Genomic DNA, 22518 nt, shown 5'->3' with positions numbered 1-22518 from the left:
ACATATTGGGGCCTGTCAGGGTGTGGGGGTTTAGGGAAGGGATAGCATTAGGAGAAATACCTAACATAGATGATGAGTTGATGGGTGCAGCAAACCACCATGGCTACCTGTGTCGCAAACCTGCACATTCTGCACATGTACCCAAGAACTAAAAAAAAAAAAAGGTAGTATCACCAAAAAATCAGTTTTTGCTTGATTAATTCATTAATTCCCTCATTCATTCAGCAATATTGACTGTGTATTTCAATGTCTCAGTTCCTGTCACTTAGCAGGTGCTCAATGGCAGGTTAATGAGCAGAATAAAGCACTAGAAGTATAAAAGAAGGAATGTCTTATCTCAGTCACATTTATATGTGCTATCTCTGCTGTTCACACTACAGAGTAACCTCATCTGCTGCTAACTTTTGTAGTGTTGAATAGATGGAAATCAGTTTAGATAGCCTTACGAGCTGCATCTACATATAAACATAGTAGGAGAGTATCTTCAGTGTTTGTGTTTGGAGTGAAGGAAAAGTCTCTTTGTGGCCCCAAATAACATTTCAATCTCTTTGTTTCAGATATTTCATTTGAGTGAATAATCTTTCATTCTACATTAGGATGATAATGAAGAATGTAAACAATCTGGGAAGTGGTAGATACACTGGCTGAAATTAACACTAAGGCTTTAATGGCAAATAGAAGATCTTTTCCCAAGATCAGGTTTTGACAGAGGGCAAGAGAAACACAAGCCAAAGAAATATGGTTGGCCCTTGAATAACGAGGGTTAGGGGCACTGACCCCCTTGCATAGTCAAAAATTCGTGTATAACTTTTGACTCTTCCAAAGCTTAACTGCTAATAGCCTGCTGTTGACTAGAAGCCTTACTGATAACATAAACAGTTGATTTATACATATTTTGTTATCAGTATTATCTATTGTATTTTCATAATAAAGTAAGCTAGAAGAAAGAAAATGTTATTAAGAAAATCATGGGCTGGGTGTGGCAGCTCACATCTGTAATCCCAGCACTTTAGGAGGTCAAAGTGGGTGGATCATTGGAGCCAGGAGTTTGAGACCAGCCTCGGTAACATGGCAAAACCCTGTATCTACACACACACACACGCACACACACACACACACACACACACACAAATTAGCTGGGCATCGTGGCACATACCTGTGGTACCAGCTACTTGGGAGTCTGAGCTGGGAGGATTGCTTGAGTCCAGGGAGGTTGAGGCTACAGTGAGCTGGGATCCTGCCACTGCACTCCAGCCTGGGCAACACAGCAAGACCCTGTCTCCAAAAAAAGAAAAAAAAGAAAGGAAAAAAGAAAGAAAATAAAATTAGAAAAAAGAGAAAATATATTCACTATGTATTAAGTGGAAGCAGATCATGATAAAGGTCTTTACCTCTTCGTCTTCACATTGAGTAGGCTGAATAGGAGGAGAAAGAGGAGGCGTTGGTCTTGCTGTCTCAGGAGTGGCAGAGGCAGAAGAGGTGGAGGAGGTGAAAAGGCAGGAAGGAGAGGCAGGTGCACCCAATATAACTTTCACTGAAATAAATTCATATATAAGTGAACTCATGCAGCTCCAACCCATGTTGTTCAAGGGACATCTGTATTCAGAGAAGGCACAGGACCCCAAATACAAACTGTACCACATTAATACCTTGGGATAACATCAATGAGTGATTCTGAGTTTTTTGGGGCCTGACATTTATACAATGGGGACCTTTTTAAGGAAAATAAAACACGGAAATCTGCAAATTATATAAATATTTGACCATATGAACACATTAGCAGGGCCCTTCTTAGGATATTGTTAGATGCCTGTGAAAGCATGGAAATTTAAGCTCCATGAACTTCTGGGTAAATTAGCTTCTGTGACCCCACTTGGCTGTGCATCTGCAAATGGGAGAATATGACCTAAGGGCAACTTTGGCTCTTTGCCTTCATATATAAGACATGAATAATATTATAGTGGGGAAGTCTAATCTGAAAGCTATATTTATCATAAAAGAGCACCAAAGTTTCAGTCATTATCATCTCATGAACCTTAATTTCCTTGATTCTTAGATACAAATATTTCCTTGAATCTTAGAACAAATAATTATAAAATACACCATTAATTTAATAACAACTGGGGCCAGGCGCAGTGGCTCACACCTGTAATCCCAGCATTGGGAGGCTGAGGCAGGCGGATCATGAGGTCAAGAGATCAAGCCATGCTGGCCAACATAGTGAAACCCCGTCTCTACTAAAAAATACAAAAATTAGCTGGGCATGGTGGCACGTACTGTAGACCCAGCTACTTAGGAGGCTGAGGCAGGAGAACTGCTTGAACCCAGCAAGCAGAGATTGCAGTGAGCCTCGCACCACTGCACTACAGCCTGGTGCCTGGCAACAGAGTCCGACTCTGTCTCAAGAAATATAAAAAAATAAAAAATAACAACTGGGAAGGGAGAGGGTAAACAGCAGGCAGGTTTCATTTAATACTGATTTTAAATAATATTCTGATTTCAAAAGCATTAAATTGTGAAAAATGCATCATTAACTTACAAAAATATAACAATTATATTACCTCTTGGGTTATAAATGCCATTTATTGAGTGCATTATGTATTATTAATCCATTGAAGAAATGAGTGATTTGCTTAAGGCCACCAGAACTTTTTAAGTAGTAAAATTCTAATTCAAACTAAGGCTCATCTGACTCCAGAACCTGCACTCTTATCCATTACACTATTCAGTATTGCCCACACTTATCAGCTATTTATTTTATAACCTGTGTAATATTTATATTCCTAACCACCCAGGGCTAGGAAGGCTTTCAAAGAAGAATACTGAATGTTCTTGTTGAAAGAACATCAATTTGATCCCACAGTCAATTAATAATCTAGGGTGGGTATTCCAGAAGTGAGGGTCGAATGAATGAATGAAGTTGGGTCTTATGATATTAGGCAAATGATAGTGGAAAAGGACAAGACTTTTCAGAGTGTTATTTGCATTGATCTACTGAATTCCACTCTGTTTCATATGCACAGGCTTCTTGGTCAGTGTTTAGTAAGGTCCTGCTATATGCAAGGCAATGACAATGTGAAGAAGGTTATGTGCTACCCATGGACATTTGGAGGAATGGTCCTGGGAGCAAATTGCTGTTTGAGGCAAAAAAACTTCCTCAGGAGGAAGAGGCAACTTTGGATGACCATCCGGTGTTTCAACATGTAAGTAGGAGGATTATAGGGTTTGTCCTAAGCAAGAGTAAAATTACCAGTGAGGCTGCTGGTGCCTATGACTTGTGAGTAGGTAGGAGTTGGTTAGTCACAGAAAAGGACTGGGAAAGAGAGGAAGAGTAATTTACATGCAAGTGGCTATTTCCAATCTCTCTCTAACTAGCACTTATCCTTGAATGTAGTCATTGCTTTGGGATTCTGTGAAACTTTTCTTTCCCATTTTATTGCATATGATCATAATGTCCTTGCCTCCCTAGTGACTTTATCTTTTTTGTGTATGTTCTTATTTTAATTTAATGTTTTATTGCAATTACATTCAACTGCTTTTCTGTGGTTTGAGATAACAAGTGCAGAGGATGCAATTTTTAAATCCTAAAAATGTCACAGAAACAGAAGCCGCAAATTAAAAATTGATCTGATACTGAAAGAAAATGGGCAAAGATGGCACTCCAGAACACAGAGATGATAAACAGAAATTATACAGAAAAAGATTAATGAAACTGACAGCAAGTACATTAGACAGAAGAAATACATCAAGAGGAATGTGATGAGATACTGGAATGACTGAGCTCAGAATAGCCCAGCTTGTCTAACCTAAGGACATGTTAAACAAGGAGGCAGTTTAGCCAACCAGAAGTTATGGGTCTCCTCAAACAGGAAATTCAATTAGAAAGTGAACAGAGCCCTAAACTGGAACTGTGAGGATTTGGTGTTTGCCCTATGATACTGAGATTATAGTTATCTGCTCTGAAATTTAGCATCAGTAAAGTATTATCTCTCTCATTTATTTATAAGTATTTTAAAAGCAAAGCAATTGTCAAGTATTCTATAGGGCATGCAAGAAGGAAAAAAATAGAAAATTACAAGTCAGTATAATAAGGTCAAGGTCAGAGGTAGGTTCAAATAACTTTAGAACCCAGAGGAGAGAAGAAATAACTTACTGAAGGTTTGAGGAAAGTTCTACAGAGGAAATAACTTTGAAATAGGCTTGAAAAAGAAATCAGACAATGTAGATGAGAGGTGAGTAGGGGGAAGGTAATCAGTAAAAAACTGTAACTTTGTTAGTTGAAAATTCTTTGTAGTGAACCATAGGTCTTCCTCCTATAGGGGAGAAATAGGAGAAGAGAGAGCTAGGGGGTGGTTGTGAAAGTCTAAATAAAGCAGTTAGCATCTTATCCTGTGGGTCAGTGGTTCTCAGCTTTATTTTATCAGGTCTAATATGCTCCCATTGACAAATAGATAAAATAGACTATGGGTTATGGGCAGTTACTAGCTCCTTAGCCTTTTTTTCCCAGTTAAGGAAACATTTCAGAATTTTGGCAAAATGTTATTATGACAACTTTGAATTTACTCTTTTTATTTTGAAGTAAATTATTCCCAAATCACTGCTTTCAACAGTATCTGAAACAAGTTGCTTGTAGCATATCTCCCAGCTGATCAAACAGACCTCTTAATACAAATAATTGAGTACCGCTGCTAGCAATGGGGAACTACTGAAGGTTCTTAAGCTAGTCAAGTTAACAAATAGCAGCAGAGTGAAGGATGGACTAGAAGAGGAAAAGATTAGAGGCAAGAAGACCAAGGAACAAATGACAAGATCCAGAACTCAGGGAGGGGCAGTGAGGAAGGAGCACAGAGTCAATATCCTCTGCTCTAATGTAGCAGGTAAGTAGAGAGTCAAAAAACACACAAGAAGAATGGAAAGAAACATAGGAAGGGCACAGAGTTCTCACCTTGATCACTTATAAGGAACAAAGACTGCCAAGAGGCAAGGATATCTATAAGAAGAACTCTGTGTAAGGTGTAAGAAGTTTGCTGTAGCTATTCAGCTCTTTGTAACCAACTCTGTAGAGAACCAATTTGGGTTATTTAAAGAGCTACTGCTCTTCCTGAACTTCTGGGGAAGGTTGATTTCCAAGTAGATGAGATGCTAGAATTAATGGTCTTCAGCTTCTTTTGGAGGGTGGGCCTCCTGCCAGAGCTGATTAGCCCAGCTGGCCTGTCCACTATTCCTGTTTTATTGCTTCCTTTCTCATTAACAAAGGTGTTGGGTTTGGATAACCATAAACAACATGTCTGCTGCTACAAGGCTACCATTTCTCACACAGCTAGTGGCTGAAGCCAGGCTCTCAAGAGTCTTTTCAAAGGACTTAGATCACAGTTTTAGAGGCAGGATATCAAGGAAATACAGGAAAAGGAAGCTCAGATTTGAAAATGTGCTACATAAATTGTTATTTTCTTATTTTTACTGTTTTTTTTTTCTTTTTTGTTTTTAACTCAAAGTGGTAAGGAAAATAAACTCAAGTATCCAGGCTGTTTTCTCTAGCCTCTCCTCTCTTTCTCTCTCCCCACTCCTCCCTCAGCATGTCCACATGAAACAGTCCTCATAGTCCTCAACCTTGAAATATGAAGGATTGGAGCTAGAAGGGTTTCCCTTTACATAACTCTGCCTCTAGCAGGCCCAAAGATTCTGAGCAGCCCCTGGCCCTTTACTGAGTGGTTTTCTGGGTACCTGAAAGCCCCCTTGACCACGTGGACCCAAGGGTTGAAGTCTGTTTGGGAACAGAACTGCTGAAAGGCAGCCAACCACTCAGTTCCCTCTACCTTCACTTAGGTAATTTCAGCATTCGTACTTCTTCCTCCCCAGACAGTGTATCCCTTAAAATAACCTTCAGTGGCACATCATTTCTCACCAGGAACTGCACCCTTTTGCTTTCCAAAGTCCTCCAATTTTCTCTCTTGTAGCACAGGGAGAATCATATTTACTACAAAAAACCACAGTGTTGAACTATAGCCCTCAGTTTCTTAGAGTTTTACTATCTAAGGGAATTTTGCAGCTGGTTCCATTTGTTTTTCCTAATTTTTTTTCTCTCCTCTCTGTCCATGCTTATTTCCTTCCCAGACCCAACCAACACCCAGCCTCAGTGTCTGTACCTCCACCACATGTCACCATGATGCTTCTTTGCTCATGGAAGATACAGAGTTCATAAGCCTTCCACCATGACCCAAACAGTAAATACTCAGAAAATATTTGTTGGTTTATATTGACTACTCTTAGAACCTTTAACATTGATAATTTCTAGGAATATTTTCCAAAAAAAAATTCATATAACTGGTTTAGTTTTTGTATCAAAGTTGTTTCTTATTGTGTGTTTTTGTTCATGTGGCTTGACTGGAATTACCCCGGTGCTGAGAATGGATAAATGAACTACTCTGAATGATGATTATGTTTGTGTGACTTGTCCATGTGCATTTTAAATTCTAAGCTGGACTTTCCTGCTGCTTAGGAAACATCGGGCTATTACCTATCACCACAAGTGCTATGTCTGAAGGAAAAACAACCAACTCTAACGTTATTCATTCAAACACGAGTTCATGTGCATTGGACAAGGAGTGGTCTCGATGACGTTCTGGTTTACACCTCTCCCTGCTTACTATATGCCAGACACTACTTCAAGTGCTTTACAAATATTATACAACTTAAATATTATAAAATCCTCTGAGGTAGATATTATTCTGATTTTACATCCAAGAAAATTGAAACAGAGAGAGGGAATGTAACTCACTCACAGTCATTCAGTAAGTAAATGATAGAACCAGAATTCAAATGCAGGCGATCTGTCTCCAGAGTCCATGCCCCTAACTGCTACTCAATTTTAGATTGTTTCCTTTCAAATCTCCCTGCAGGTCAGAAGAGAATTCTGATTAACTTTTTTTATTTTTATTATTTTTAAGGGACTCTTGCTGGAGCACAGTGGTGTGATCATTAACTCACTGCCTCCTGCCTCAGCCTCCTGAGTAGCTGGGACTACAGGCACAAGCCACCATGATTGGCTAATTTTTTTTTTCTTTTTTGAGATGAGGGATTTAGCTATGTTGCCCAGACTGGTCTCAAACTCCTGGCCTCAAGTGATCCTCCCACCTTGGCCTCCCAAGTAGTAGAGCAACAGGCGTAACTTTTATTTACACAGAGTCTATGTCCTTGAAGGGTCCTGTAGACAAGTATTTTATAAATCCAACTGTTTTCTGGAATCAAGTTCTCACTTAAAGGAGCTAGACTTTGAACTCCTTTTGAAAAGTAATCATCTCATACAAATCACTCCTTTGAGTTGGGCATGCCACCATCCAAATAAGTACCGTAGATTTTTGAATAATTTCATTTCATTCAGCATCATTTTATTATAATATTGATGGAAGAAAAATCAATTCGCAGCTGGGGCCACTGTCTATGTGGGTTTTCTCTGTATTCTCCTGCAAATATGTAGATTACATTAGGTTTCTTGGGTGTCTCAATGGTCCCAGGCCAAGTGAGTATGGGTGTGGGTATGAGTGGCCCTGCAATGGAATGGTGACCTGTCCATAGCTGGTTCTCATCTTGTACCTTGAGCCTCCAAGATAGGCTCTGGCTACTCTCAACCCTGAACTGGTATAAGCAGGTTGGAAAATAAATGAATGAATAAAAATTATTGTAAAATAAAAATTTGTAAAGTCTGCAATAATACAAATTCACAATAAACCATGTGGCACGAAAGCACACAGCAAGTCTGTCATGTTTTTTATTGTTTTTGAACTTCCTGGTGGTAGGAGGTACTCCTTTTTGCTTTGCAAACAGATTCCTTGATTTAACCCTCCCACCTCCATGGCTGCGGCCACTCACTGATACACCAAAAATTGGATAAATACTTTTCTTACTTGTTTTTATTCATCTTTCTTAAATGTATATATAGATCACACTTATTTTAATGATTAGTATTAAAAGTTTTGAGAATTTGGTGATTTTTTTGTGACCAGAAATATGTCATAGGAACTTAATTCTTTTTCTTTTTCTTTTTTTTTTGAGACCGAGTCTTACTCTGTTGCCAGACGGGTACAGTGGCATGATCTCGGGTCACTGCAACCTCTGCCTCCCAGGTTCAAGTGATTCCCCTGCCTCAGCCTGTTGAGTAGCTGGCACTACAGGCACACACCACCATGCCAAGCTAATTTTTTGTATTTTGATAGAAATGGGGTCTCACCATGTTGGCCAGGATAATCTTGATCTTTGACCTTATGATCTATCCACCTTGGCCTCTCAAAGTGCTGGAATTACCGCACCCAGCCAAGAACTTAATTCTTATTAGTATCACATAGCCTACAGTAAAATTGGTTATATTATTGCATAAAGTTGCCATTTCCAAGGACCTATTGATGAGTTTAAGTGAAGACTTATAGTTAATAGCAAACGTCCTCAAGGGATAAATGTGAAAATACATGATTATTTCCTTTCTTAATATCAGAATATTATGAGCTTAATAACACATAAAATCCTTCTGGTATCCAAATCATCTAGTATGGTAAATGACCTTTAACACTTCTGAGGTTATTGGATTCCATACATAAATCACCTGCTAAACAAAGCAGAATATTCCTTTTCCCTCTGAGATCAAGAAGACTCCAGGCCTGATAACCTGAGATTTGGCAAATAAACCTAAGTTGAAACCTAAGTTGCTCTTATCTAGATCTTTCACGTTGTGATAGATTTTGATCGTATGCCTTTATTTTTCCTGATCTCTAAGGTTGCTTTTGCAATCAGCATATTCCCTCCAATTATTTGATCAGTTTAGTCACCCTTTGTCAGGCCATATAACTTCCTTAAGGAGTGACAGTTTACTGTGAGCTGTGCAAGGGCAGGTATGGAATTGCATTAACTTCTTTGTGTTGCACACAATCTCCTGTGAAGCACTTACTCTGTCAGGCATTCTGCTAAGAATTAAATACAAAAGTGAATAAGTCAGTATTTCCTGCCTTCAGAGAGCTAATGGTTCAAGATTTCTAGGAAATGTCCTGAATTTCTTACTTGGATCAAAAATGGTAGTTCAGAATCCTATCACCAGACTGTAAGAATATTTTGCAGTAGTTCTTCTGAATTTATACGTCACCATGGAAGGACCCACATAAATGTGTATCTACTAGGTCTGTGCCCTTTTCCACTAGCTCTTAGGATCTTCCTGTGATTGGCCTAGTGTATGTGTCTTTGGCCTTTGACAAAGAAAAGATCCTTAACACAATCCTATCAGGTATTATTTCAACTTACATGTGAGGAAACTGAAGCTCAAAGTGGTTCCAGAAATAATAAAACTGGCTGTGTGCGATGGCTCACGCCTGTAATCCGAACACTTTGGGAGGCTGAGATGGGTGGGTCACGAGGTCAGAGGATTGAAACCTCCTGGCCAACATGGTGAAACCCCATCTCTACTAAAAATTAAAATTAAAATTAAAAAAATTAGCTGGGCGTGGTGTTGAGTGCCTGTAATCCCAGCTACTTGGGAGGCCAAGGCAGGAGAATCATTTGAACCTGGGAGGTGGAGGTTGCAGTGGGCTGAGATTGCACCACTGCACTCCAGCCTGGTGACAGAGTGTGACTCCATCTCAAAAAAAAAAAGAAAGAAAGAAAGAAAAAGAAATAATAAAACTTTAATTTGTATATCATTTTATAGTTTTATCATTTTATTATTTAAATGATATACAGATAACTGTATCATGATACAGTTTCTGTGTGTGTGTGTGTGTGTGTGTGTGTGTGTGTGTGTTTATGATCTCATAGCAGCTGCAGGGATCTTTACATTAAGTCAGATCAGATCACTTTCTTGGTTAAATCCCTCCAGTAGCTCTCCATCACACTCAGAATAAAAATATTCCTTTCTTTTCTGATCTCGTTTTTAAATCTGAAAACGGCAGACCTGTTTCCACCTAAGGTCCTTTTACTGTGCTGTTCTTCTAGATCCATTAAGGGGCTGGTTCCTTCACTCAGTTCTCAGCTCAGATACCACCTTCCACATGAGCCTTCTCTGACCACTATAAAGTACTGACCCTCCCCTCCTTTCAAATTGCTCTCTAGCATGTTACGCTGTTTTGTTTTCTTCCATCCCTTATTATGATCTAAATTGCTTTTATTAGCTTGTTTATTATTATTCTTCTTCCCTTGACTAAAATGTAAGCCAATAAGAGCAGAGACTTGTTCCATTTCATTGATGTAGACTCGCCCCTAGAACTCTGCTTGACATATAGTAGGTGCTCAATAAATACTTGTTGAATAAATAATGCACTGGATAATGCATTAATGTTTTTAGATGGAAATCTTTAGCCCTTTCTAGCCTCATATTTATATATTCTCCCTAGGCAATTTCATTTACTCCTGTGGATTTTTCTACCTTTCTCAGTGTTTTTCTCCAGCCCAGATCTTTGTTTCTGAGATGACCAGCTCTAAGCTGTGTTTGACCTTTTTTTTTCATTTCCCATACTTGTTGTTTACGTAATTTTAACTTTCATAATCAAAGATACTCTTGACCTTTGGGTGATAGCCAAGGGAATCCACATTAGCATTATAAAATACTAACACATTTTAACATTTATATTTAGATGGAACTTAGAGTTTATCTACTATAAATTCATGACTTTAAATGTGGATGGAGAAACTGAAGTCCTAGATAATTACTGCCACAAGTACCACAGCTAGCATGTAGCATAACCCAGAATTTCCAGGGTACATTCTTCTTTCCACATTATGGTTATTTACCTACTTAGACCATACATCTCCTTTTGTTAATGTGTTCTTTTACACATATTTATTTACTGAGATATAATTCAAATAGCAGAAAATTCACCTTTGAAAGTATGAAATTCAGTGGCTTTTAATATATTTGCAGAATTCTGAAATCATCCCCACAATCTAATTTTAGAATATGTTCGTCACTCCAAAAGAAACCTCATACCCATTAGTAATCACTCTCCTTCCAGCTCCCCCATGTTAAACTTCCTCTTCTTCTTCAACCATAGGAAACCATTAGTCTACTTATTGTGTCTATGAATTTGCCTATTCTGAACATTTCATATAAATAGAATCATATAATATATGGCCTTTTGTGTCTGGCTTCTTTCACTTAGCTTAATGTTTTCAAGATTCATTCATGTTATAGTATTTCCCTTTTTGTTTTGTTTAACCAAAGCTGCTTTCTCTGACTGCCTTTAATATGTCTTTGAGCACAAAATTAAACATTAAATATCCTGCAGTCCAAAGACAAAAAAAGAGATGGTTACTCACAAAGGAAGTAGATAGTTTATCATGTACACAGATTTTTTTAGCACTATATTTTAAGAGAAATCATAGATGTAGTCCTTTAATCTGGCTAGATGGATGCATCTTTTGATTATTTAAAGCATTTTTCTTAACTTTCTTAGTCTAACACTTCCGTGCTTCCCTTGAGTTGGGTACACTGCAGAGTGTTGAAAGGGGTGAGAGGACTACCTTGTAGTGTCCTCAAATGACGCTTCTCTTTTTGTATATGAGAGTAAATTTTTACGTAATATTTACCAACATGTTATTTGACCACCACCATTAATTCTCAGGATTTTTCTTCCATTTATGATCATAATGCTAACTTTAATCTCAAATTTGTGTAATTTTCTTATACCACTTCGTTTCTGAAAAGGGTCAATGACTTTACCAACCCAAAATACGTTCCAAATAATGCAAATTCTCTAGCAAATGTTGGGGGAGAGAGCAGGAAGTTGTACCTCGCTAGAAATGAAAAGAGGAATATGATCGATTATTGATGTCTGTGATTGATTGTTGATGTCTATGTACCATGGCTTTGGCCACATATGTTTTTTTCTTTTTGAGGGCCCTCGGGTACAGAGAATTAAATTAACACAATACTCCTAAACTAACCAAAAACTATTTTTATCAGTTCATGAAAGGTCTTGTTTTCATTTAAATTTTACCTCTCTCTTATACATGCCTTCCTATGTGTTTGATATACGTTCTTAAGAGGCATGTGTCATTACAGGGTATTTAGTGCTACTGGGTGTCAATGAGCAATTTTATTTGTAATATTGTGTCATAAATCTCGTTCGGTGTTTTTTTGTTAATTTATCACTAAACCTTTAAAGCCTATTTATGTTGCTGGATTTACATTGGTTTTATAGTTTTAACTGCTGTGTAATATTGTATAGTATATATCTACATTTTATTTTTCCATTCCTCTAGCAATGGACGTCTGCTACAGTGATGTAGAGAGATTTCTCATCCTTACCTCTTTAGAGACCTGAGGAAGAATTGTTTTGGTGTGTATGTCTAGGAGAGTAGTTCGTGGTGGGGAGGAATAGGACCTAAATACACTATTTTCTTTATCCAGCCTCTTTAGTGCATAGCTGGCATCCTCCCAGTCCCACCTCTACTCTAGCCATCATTGTAGAGATCAGGGCTGGGCCGGCATGCGGGCTGCAGCAAATAAACATGTTGCTTTTATCTAGATCTTTCATGTTGTGATAGGTTTTCATTGTATGCCTTTGTCTTTCCTGATCTCTAAGGTTGTTTTTGCAATCAGCATATTTCTCAGTGCCAGTGCACTAGGTAGTGCCTCACTTCTCATTTCCTACTCTGGGACTTATCTGAGACAGAAATGAGGAACACTCAGGGAATCTGCTCAGAAATCAGTCCTGTATGTGAAATAGGGATAGGGGAGCAAGGGGTTAATGGTCCCAAGGCTACTCATGGTTCTGATACACTGTCTGTTATGATCTTAAGACTGAGTAGTTGCCAGCATTGGCTGTCAATTTGAAAATGCATCCTTGTCGTAGTTTTCCCTTCTTCCCTATTTCAGTCCCCCAGTTCCTCATTCCTGCTCCTTGGTATTATTTCTCAAGTGGACTATCTGTAGACAAGTCTTTGACTCAGGCTCTGCTTTCAGGGACTACCCAGCATACAGTCTTACCCCTAGTGCCACCAGATTGCAATCCTGTGCATCTGTACCCTGATCTGAATAGTTTGGTCAGTTTTCACCTTGTGGGTCAGAGACTAGGCCGTTTCAAATCTTTAGCACACCACCTTTCAATAAGAAGTTTTGCTTCTGCTTAGAAGGCATGCAGAGTTATTCCCTGTGTGGGATGTGTCATTTGTGGGTCACTGACTTTTCTTTTTACCCTTACTGCAGTTATTTTCAAAATGTGATTACAATATACCTGCCTTAGTAATTATAAAACACCTCTCCCACAAACACTGCTCCTCTACCTTCTTGTGATTTGTGACTTTGATGCTTGTGATATATTTGTGGCTTTTAGGTAGTACATGTGTCGTAGATGTGCTATAAGAGAAACTGAAAATAATTGCTTCTCAATACTTGTTAATAATGGAAACACAATATGATTCATATTTTTTAGTGGAAGGTACTGCAGTCAGTTTACATCCTGGAGTATGATTTGTTCTGTCAATTGTCACTTGGGTTTATTTAGGGAAAAATGATAATTTCTTTGGTGGACACAGGTCAATATTAATGCGTTTTGGTTTGTGAAAGTCAACACATGGAATTGGGTGCATTATTGTAAAAAAGCACAAATCATGACCCCCTGAAAGCAGGAAATCAGATCAACTTCCTTAAGGGAATGTGTGTTTTTTTCTCATGTTGGAATGCTTTTAAAATCTCACTATCTCCTTCTGCTTCTATTGTGTAAACAGGTGGTTAATACATACACTCCAGGAAAGAAGATTTGGCTTGAAGGTGTGGTGACCACCTCAGCTGGAGGCACAAACAATCTATCAGATTCCTATGCTGCAGGATTCTTGTGAGTAACACTTGGAATTTCACCCCCAGGGGCTTTCAGGAGGGAAGGACAGTGAATTTCAGACATTGCTGATTATTCTTTGCATGGAAGGGGTGAGGCGTGTTTCCCAATGAAAGTTCATTTCATTCATTTGTGTATGTATTAAACCATTCAACAGTGATCGATGCCTTCTCTAGATATTAAAATGTCAGGCACAGACATCAGAGCAAAGATTATAGTAAGTAATAGTAGTAACAGTAATAATTAAAGTAATAAGAGCTTCATTGAATGTCAAAAGTTCAAAACAACATACATTTTCTAATCCAATTTTCATTATAATCTCTGGAGATAGGTAACAATAAAGCATGGTTTTTTCCCTCCAGAAAAAATAGGATTGGAGGAACTTGGATAGGAGATAACTTCAAAACTGTAGGAGATAAGTGCTGTAATTATACTTTTAATGATATGGTGCTTACCATGTACCAAGCATTGTCTGAAGTCTTTATTTATATTTCATAATTTAGCAACCAATGAAATGGATGCTACTGCTTTTATGACAATTTAGTGAAATAGATGCTATTATTATCCCATTTACAAATGAGAAAACTGAAAGAGTTGAAGTAACTTATCCAAGATCATTCATTTAGTTAGTGGTACAGCTTGGACCCAAACCCAGGCAGTTTGCTCCAGAGTACAGCTTCTTTATTATTGCAATGGACCACCTGCCTTTCTGCCTCACATGGTGTGTCTACAAACGAAAAATGGCAGACATGCGAAGGAATAAATAATTTCTGTGACTGGGAGTATCAGGAAGGACTTCTTGGAGGAAGTGGCATTTGAGTGCAGCATAGAAGGATTACTCTAATTTCTATAGGTGGGAGTCATGGTGATGGCAGAGAGGAGACTTCTAGGCCCAAGAAACATCATGAGCAAAGGCACAGAGGAGCAGAGAATGACTAATATGACTAAATCCTTTTTATCTGCAGGGATGCAGTGAGGTCTGAGACTAAGGAAAGCGTTTGCCACCAAATTACAGAAGGTCTTAAAAACCTGGTAGAGGAAATGAGGACTTGTTCTATATTCACAGAAAGCCACTAAAGATTCTGAAGGAAAAAGAGAAAGAGAAAGAATCTGACCTGTGTTTTCAAACTTTGGCTTTGGCAATAGTATTCACAAGAGTTGGGAAGGAATGGGAAAATGAATTTGAAGGTTACTGTAGTCGTCTGGAGAATGACTTAAGCCAGAAGCATAAGGGCCTCTCATTAGCCTGCCAGTGTCATGTGGCAGGGACAAACCCCTCAGGATCACTAAGTGACTTGTTCCTGCTCCAGTACAGTCCCGTGGTCTTGGATTTTTGACTGAGCAATGTCCTCCTAAGAACTGCAGCTTTGTCCTCAGCTATGTGTTTTGCTACTTACAACTTTCCTAATTATGCAGTTTCAGTTCCCCTCTATAGAGGCAGCTTCTTTAATACATGAATGAAGGACAAATCAGGCCAGTCAAGTGGAATGCCTTTGCAGGTAGAGTTCTGGCAAATGCAGATGAAGAAAATGAGTCATTGTAATTCATGGTGATACCTTGGGTCTTCCATTTCTGTGTCCTCAGCATCTAACCTTGCGTAGCACAGACACTGTCAGCAAGCATGGTTCAAATCCATGAAGCAGAGTGAGTCAGCCTTTGACATAGTGTTGCTAAGAATCTTCTTTCAAAAGTATACTCTCTGCCAGGCACGTGGCTCACGCCTGTAATCCCAACACTTTGGGAGGCCAAAGTGGATGGATCACTTGAGGTCAGGAGTTCGAGACCAGCCTGGCCAATATGGTGAAACCCCATCCCTAGTAAAAATACAGTATTAGCTGGGCGCAGTGGCATGCAGCTGTAGTTTCAGCTACTCAGGAGGCTGAGGCGGGAGAATCACTTGAATCTGGGAAGCAGAGGTCGCAGTGACCCAAGACTGCATTCCAGCCTCGGAAACAGAGCAAGACTCTTTCCTCCCTGAAGAAAACCCACGAAAGTACACTCCCACTCTCCACTAGGTTGATATGAGGCCTGTTGAAAGAGTGAGAAGCCAGGGTGTCAGTGCTGCAGGGGCCCCCTTCGAAGCAGCAGAGGAATGGCATTTACTCAGTAGTCACCACAGGATGCTGCTGCAGGGCCCAGCAAGCAGCCTTTTGCACTGAGTGGTTTTGTGAACATTCTTCCCTTTAGGGAATGATAGAAATGAAAAATACCACAGACCTTCATGGAGGAAGCTAAAGCAGAGAACTACCTTTTCATGAGCATCAGCCAAATAGCCATAGATCCCTACAGTTACTCTGGAGAATACGAATCAACATAGTTGTTTAGATTCCGATTGTCATTCAGCTATCCAATGCTTGGTTGGCACAGATCAGGTGAAAACTAGTTTATTCTGCTCCCTATCTCCCTTACCACTTTGTCACCCATTTGGTCTCAACTCCACTGGCAGCACCCAGCAATGTGGCCTTTGAGTCCAGTTCTCCAAGGGGCATAAATTGTTTCCTATGGTAGGCAGTGAGGGCAGTAAAGCATTCTAGGAAGCTCTAGGAGGCTAGCAAGAAATGAAATAGAAGGCATTTTCCAGCCTTTTTGAAAAATTAATATATCACATAGCTATGATTTCACCAGGACATATACACGTGCATTTATGCATAAACCAGAATTCTCTGCTACCAAGTGTTCAAGAGTAGTGTTTTCTAGCTAGGTCTTTGAGATTCTTTGGTGTACCACAAATACTCCTGGCATGTTGCTGTGTCTCAAGCACCTAATAGTGTCTGGCACATAGTAGATATTCACCTTTAGTGGAGCGGGAAATAATGGCAGGGTAGCATCTTTGGTGGGATATACCAGTCATTTTATCAACTTTCTCTAGCCATGCATAGAAAGGAGCCTTGGAAGACCATTTCTTTCCCTCTCTGAGGGGGCTTGTTATTATAGGAGGAAGATGAAGATAACTTTAGTACTAACCATTCTATTCTGAAAGCCATAGGGAAGCAGTAGTTCTGGTTATAGTTATTTTTGAATGCTCCAGATTCTGCATGTACTTATAGGGATGTAGGTTTGCAGGGAGGATCCATATTCTTCCCCCTCATTTTTGGATTTATTAAATATCTTCCTATACACTAGTGAAAACATGAGGTTTGTGAATTGATATTTATTTGTTGAGTATATACTCTATGCAGGTCACTAAGCTAGGCTCTGTAGAGGTCAAAAGTAGAAATTTGGTATGATTCCTTTAAATGTGTATACACAGGCATTTATTTACCTAGTGCTTCACCAATGACTTACATGGTCACACATTTTTGTGTATCTTCTCAGTTCTGAAAATAATGCCTAGCATTTAGCATTGACTGTTATTGAAAAGATAATGAATGAGTGAACAAATGGGATATTTTCATATGTAAAAACACCAAGACAGAGCCCTATATTGACATGAAGATGCTGGTAGATGGAGGAACTTACATATGTGACTATGTGTTTCTTCATTGTTTTTTTTCTTCCTTCATTTAACAAGCATATGGATGGAAAGTCGAATAAGACAATTTGCTTTTAAAATACTGTTAGATATAGACCCTATTGTATTTGTGCCATTTCAGTGTAGAAAGAACACTACTTAAGAGGCAGTAACCTGCAATTCATGTAATAGGTCCACCACAGGACAGCCTTTGATAAGGTATTTCATAGTATATCTCAGTGGCTAAAGGAAAAGCTAGTATCTTGATGTCTAGGACTGCCAGATTAATAAAAACAATGAAGGCAAATAGCTTGTTTAGCCATGTCATGCTCCAAAAGTAATTTCAATTTCCTAGGTCACAATGTTCCAATTTGAACAACAACAACAAAAATAATTCTACTATATTACAGTCAGATTTTCCTTTTGATTTAAAACTTTTGTTTTGTGTTTTGCTTTGCTTTTTTGTTTTATTTTTGTAACTAATTGTCAGTAAATATTTGTTAGTTTTTATGAGAATAAAATATAATTGAAAATGTGAAAAACATTTGAATATAGAAATAATATTTATTTACAGTATAAAAATTAGCAATGCTCTTTATTGCAGCAAGGAAAAAACTTAATTCTACAAGTCACGGGCTTGGAGCTCCATATGGTTTCAGATTTGGGAAATCATAACTATGCGTAATTTTCCCCAGTGTGCTGAATGGTGATTCTCAAAGTTCCCAGAATCTAATTTTATCCAGACAGATTTCAAGTCAACAGAGTATTGAGTACCTACAGTGTGCCAGAAATGGTGATGGGTGTTTGGGGTACAAGTTCAGACATTGTGTTTATGCTCGATGAGCTCATAACTGACAAGGGAAAAGTAAAGAAGTAAGTGATTCTGTGGCTTTTCTGAGGGTATGAATAAGAGATCTGGGGAAGTACAGAGGAAGGTCCTACTGTTGGCTGGGGCAGCAGTTTAGAAGAAAATGACACTTGATTTGGAGATTCATATATGAGAAGATATCTGCCAGATAAAAGGGGTGGGTTCAAGGAAGAGAGGAAGGGAATTCTAAGCAGAAGTTAAAACATGCATAAAGACTTAGGTAAGTGTAAGAAAGCAGTGTGTATTTGGGTAGCTAAGAGTAATTTCATGTGGCTTGGAGCCTGTAGGAAATGGGGTTTAGGGTGAGAGAAGGGGGGGAAGAGGTGACAGATAAAGCTGGACACACATATGTTAAGGACAGGCTGTGAAATGCCTTATCTTTCATAAAGGGAAGACTGAATCTCTAAGCCACATTTATTCCATGTGTTATTACAAGTAGTAGTTTCCCTAAGTTTCAGAAGTAGGAAGAGAAAGAGAATCCCAAATGAATGCATGAGTGGATGAATGAGCTGAATGTGTAAATAATGAAGGCAGAGTCGGTGGTGTTGGAATAACAAAGAGGGCAGTCTTTGAAGAATGGCATGCCCTAGAAAGTGGGTGTTTGGCATAGTGGGATAGATGGTAAGGGTGTGAACAGTGCAGGTCCTCCACTACAAAATAAGTGTGGTGGTGGCATACTTGAATCCCTGAATAGTTACTTGTAGTGCCAATGAAAATTATTATTGCATTGACTACTGACAGTGATATATGAGGGTCACTCCTGATTAGACTATGTTTGCATAGGTCATAGGAGTATTTGAGTTAGAATTTTGTTAAAGGTACATGTTCAGTGACAGGGTATAAGCAGGGGAGTTCGATGAATGGAATGCATAATGTGTGTTCTTCTGTAATTGTATGTCCTTTGGCCAGGAGGGATGACATTAGGCTTACAAATGTCTAGGATGTTCATTTGTTAGTATTTCAGCAATATAATGTTAAGTCATTAACAAACTAATGATCAAGGGCAATTCATTTTACTCCCTTAAACTTCTGGGTTTTTTTTCTATCAAATTAAGAGGTTGGATTTGATAATCTCTAAAATATATTACAACTGTGCATTTACTGCTTAAAATAACCCTCTTTAAAGTACTAAATAAATTTGGTGATGAGAGATTGGTATATATGTAGACAGTCTCTATAGAGCTTGTTATATGCCATTTTAAAAATGTATTGATGTAGCTCTTTTTCTCTGCCTTTTAGATGGTTGAACACTTTAGGAATGCTGGCCAATCAGGGCATTGATGTTGTGATACGGCACTCGTTTTTTGACCATGGATACAATCACCTTGTGGACCAGAATTTTAACCCATTACCGGTAAGTGTGGGATAAAAATTCCCAATTCCTTTTCCATATCACTCAGTTCTTTAGATCATGCCTTGTTCCATACTAGGAGAATATTTTTCCTCTTGCTGTTACCAGTTAATTTCATAAATTGAACAGAAGCATTCTTATTTTTGTTTCCTTGATCCATTTCACAGACTTTTGACTTCACTACACACACACACACACACACACACACACATATCTATATACTCACTTACTTTTATATATACACATACATATGTATGTGCAGTATGCAATATACATATATTTGTATATCTATTACTATTGTTTTAACAATCCTTGTGCAGTTGAGATTCTCCATCTACTTGTGGCCTGTTTGAACTCTGCTTGAGAGTGAATTTTTTCCAGATTGTTTTATTTTAATGCTAATAGGAGACATTAGTTAACATCAAATGTAACATGTTGAAAGCAGATGGGGAAGTGTTAGCCAAGATCAGACGCACTAGGAACCCATCTCTTGGGGAGTGGCTGAAGTGCAATTACATTTAGACATGTAGCCCTATGTGACAATGAGGGGATTTACCAAGAGTGCCAACTTCTCTAGGAAAGAGAAGAATAAACTAGAATGGCAAAAGCAGAAATCTGTGTTTGTCTAGTGACATTATTGGCCAATTCCACTGACCGGAAAAGCTATGCTTACCAGAAATATTACAAGGGTTATCCTTTGTCACAGAAGTCATGATCATGACAAAAGATCAGACTCCACTCATCAAGTCATAGAATTAAGAGCTGGAATTCCCCTTTGAAATGATCCAGTTCCACTTCATTTAACAGAGGGACTGCTGGCTAGGGGTGGGGCAAGGAGGTGGGGGCGTTGCTTAGAGCGAGCCCTGGAACCTGTTTCTGTGCCCTGATTTGGTGCTCTTTCTACAGAACTACTTGTTGCCCTGGGGTCCACAATAAACAAACCCAAACTGGAATCAGTGAGCATTGCTACCACTTGCCTCTCTCTGCCTATGTCTTCCACTCCCTCCACTCCCCAAGCCATGAGCCAGGAAGCCTCCAAGCCCGAAGCAGAGAACAATGCTCACAGCACCAGTTCCACATCTCAGTCACAACCAAGTAATTGTCGTATCACTTGGTGTACATGACTCCAAGAGTTCAATTAAATCACAAAGAGTAAAACTAACTAGCATAGTTGCTTTCATTTGCTGGACAAGAGTACCTCTCCCAAGGTACATGTGTGGGAGACGGGTGGAAAGGGGTAAAAAGAGAGTTTTCAGTTTGGAACCATAGAGGATTGTTTTGTTTTGTTTTTGCAGAAATAAAATAATTTTAAAAGTATCTATGAAATGTAAGCACTAGACAAATATAATGGGACACAGAAATAAATATTTATTGAACATCAGGCACAGAAGAGGACTAGTAATAGATAAGTGAATCAACAAGTAAGAGCACTGCGTGGGCCTTTTAGGGTGCCTGTGCAGGAAAGGCTTCTCTGAGAAGGTGACACGTAAGCCAAAAGCCCAATTACAGTAAATAGCCAGCTATGCAGATTTCGCAAAAGAACTTTCCAGGCCAGGGAAGAAACTTACACAAAAGATCCAAGGCAGGAACACACTTGGCATGTTTGAAGATACACAAGAACACTAGAGTGACCGGGGCATGATGAGGAAGGGGGAGAAGTTGGAAATGAGGTAGGCAGGAATCATATCACCTAGGGCTTTGTATGCTGAAAGGAATTGACTTGTAAATAACATGAAAAGCCATTGGAAGGCCTAACCAAGGAAGTAACATGATCTAACTTGCATTTTAACAGATCACCCTGGCATAATTAATGCATCAAATGTTAGTTATAAAAGATGCAGATAATACTTAGCAATGTACAGATCACTTTCATAAATGGCATCTACAATGCTCTGAACACTTTCCTCTGTCCTTCCTTATATTATTTCCTTTTTTCCTTTATTTCTTTCATCACTCATTCAAATTTTATTCACTCTTCTTGATCATGTACTGTGTGCTGATTGCTGTTCCTGGCAATGGGCCACAGTGGCGAACCAAAAAGACAAGATTCCTGAACTCTTGGAGTTTACAGTGTAGTGCACTGTACTGAGAAATGGCAAATAAATAAACATATAAACCAAATAATGCAATTTGTCATAATTGCTCTGAAAAGAGCCTGATGAGATAAATATGACTATTTATACTTATTTCGCTAAAGAGAAACTAAGGTTCTATGACATTGTTGAGTGACTTATCCAAGGTCAGATGAGTAGTAACAGAGCTGGAACTCAGAGTTTTCTGGTTCTAAATTGTGTTTTCTTTTCACCGTCCCACATTATTTCTTATGGTAGATTCTTAGATGTCTTTGCTCTAGTCTGAGGCCAACATTGCCTTAGAATTGAGTCTGGAAATGAAAACAGGTATGTTGGGAAATTGAAGAGAAGAAAACAGACTAGAAAAACATGGTCTTTGGGTGACTAACAGGCTTCATTTCCAGAGGTGCACAAACTTGGATTCCATATCAACCCTCTTTGTCCCTTTGCATGGCCATGTGTAAGTTAAGGATGTCAGTCCTTATGGCTTTATCCTCCTCAAATGAGAGTGGCTGCCAGTGACTTTCTTTAAAAGCATGGCACAAACAACCTTAGTTGATACACAGTGGAGCAGAGCTCATAGAAGTTCCTAGGAAGAGAAAACAAGTTCCATTGATTCAGCACAAAGGCTCAAATGAGCTGGGCAGCTGTATTTCTGGAAACACCAAGCTGTAATAAAGAAATTGTATGTAAAAGCACTTAAAAAGGTAGCAGGCTTTCTTTTTTACCTTTCTTTGCACTAATAAATTCTGCACCTTATAAGTAGAGAACTTGGCAGCTGGGAGAGTATGTTCTAAGTCTCCCCTGGAAGGAATTTACAAGGCTAGACCAGAGCACCAGTCTGACACACATTGCCGGCAGGCCCCTGGAATGTGTAATGGAGACAGACCTGGGAATCGTACTGGTTGCCACTTCAGAGAGTTGTGCAATTGATAACTAAACACTGCCAATAAAAACTTGTGGAT

General features: G+C 38.8%; 1 protein-coding gene across 2 annotated transcripts in view; it reads left to right on the top strand.

Moving 5' to 3' along the window:
• The window catches only part of HPSE2 (heparanase 2 (inactive)), an 880681-nt gene that overhangs the window by 697624 nt on the left and 160539 nt on the right, over window positions 1–22518 (top strand). For both annotated transcript variants that reach the window (XM_035268743.3, XM_002756506.5), the window contains 2 exons: window positions 13705–13811; window positions 19370–19484. In XM_035268743.3, the coding sequence (XP_035124634.1) occupies window positions 13705–13811; window positions 19370–19484 (222 nt within the window). The remainder of the gene's footprint in view (window positions 1–13704; window positions 13812–19369; window positions 19485–22518) is intronic.

Source organism: Callithrix jacchus, chromosome 12, assembly GCF_049354715.1.
Source record: "Callithrix jacchus isolate 240 chromosome 12, calJac240_pri, whole genome shotgun sequence".
NCBI classification, from domain to species: domain Eukaryota; kingdom Metazoa; phylum Chordata; class Mammalia; order Primates; family Cebidae; genus Callithrix; species Callithrix jacchus.
Note: the sequence above shows the minus strand (reverse complement) of the source record. Positions and strands in the feature narration are given on the sequence as shown.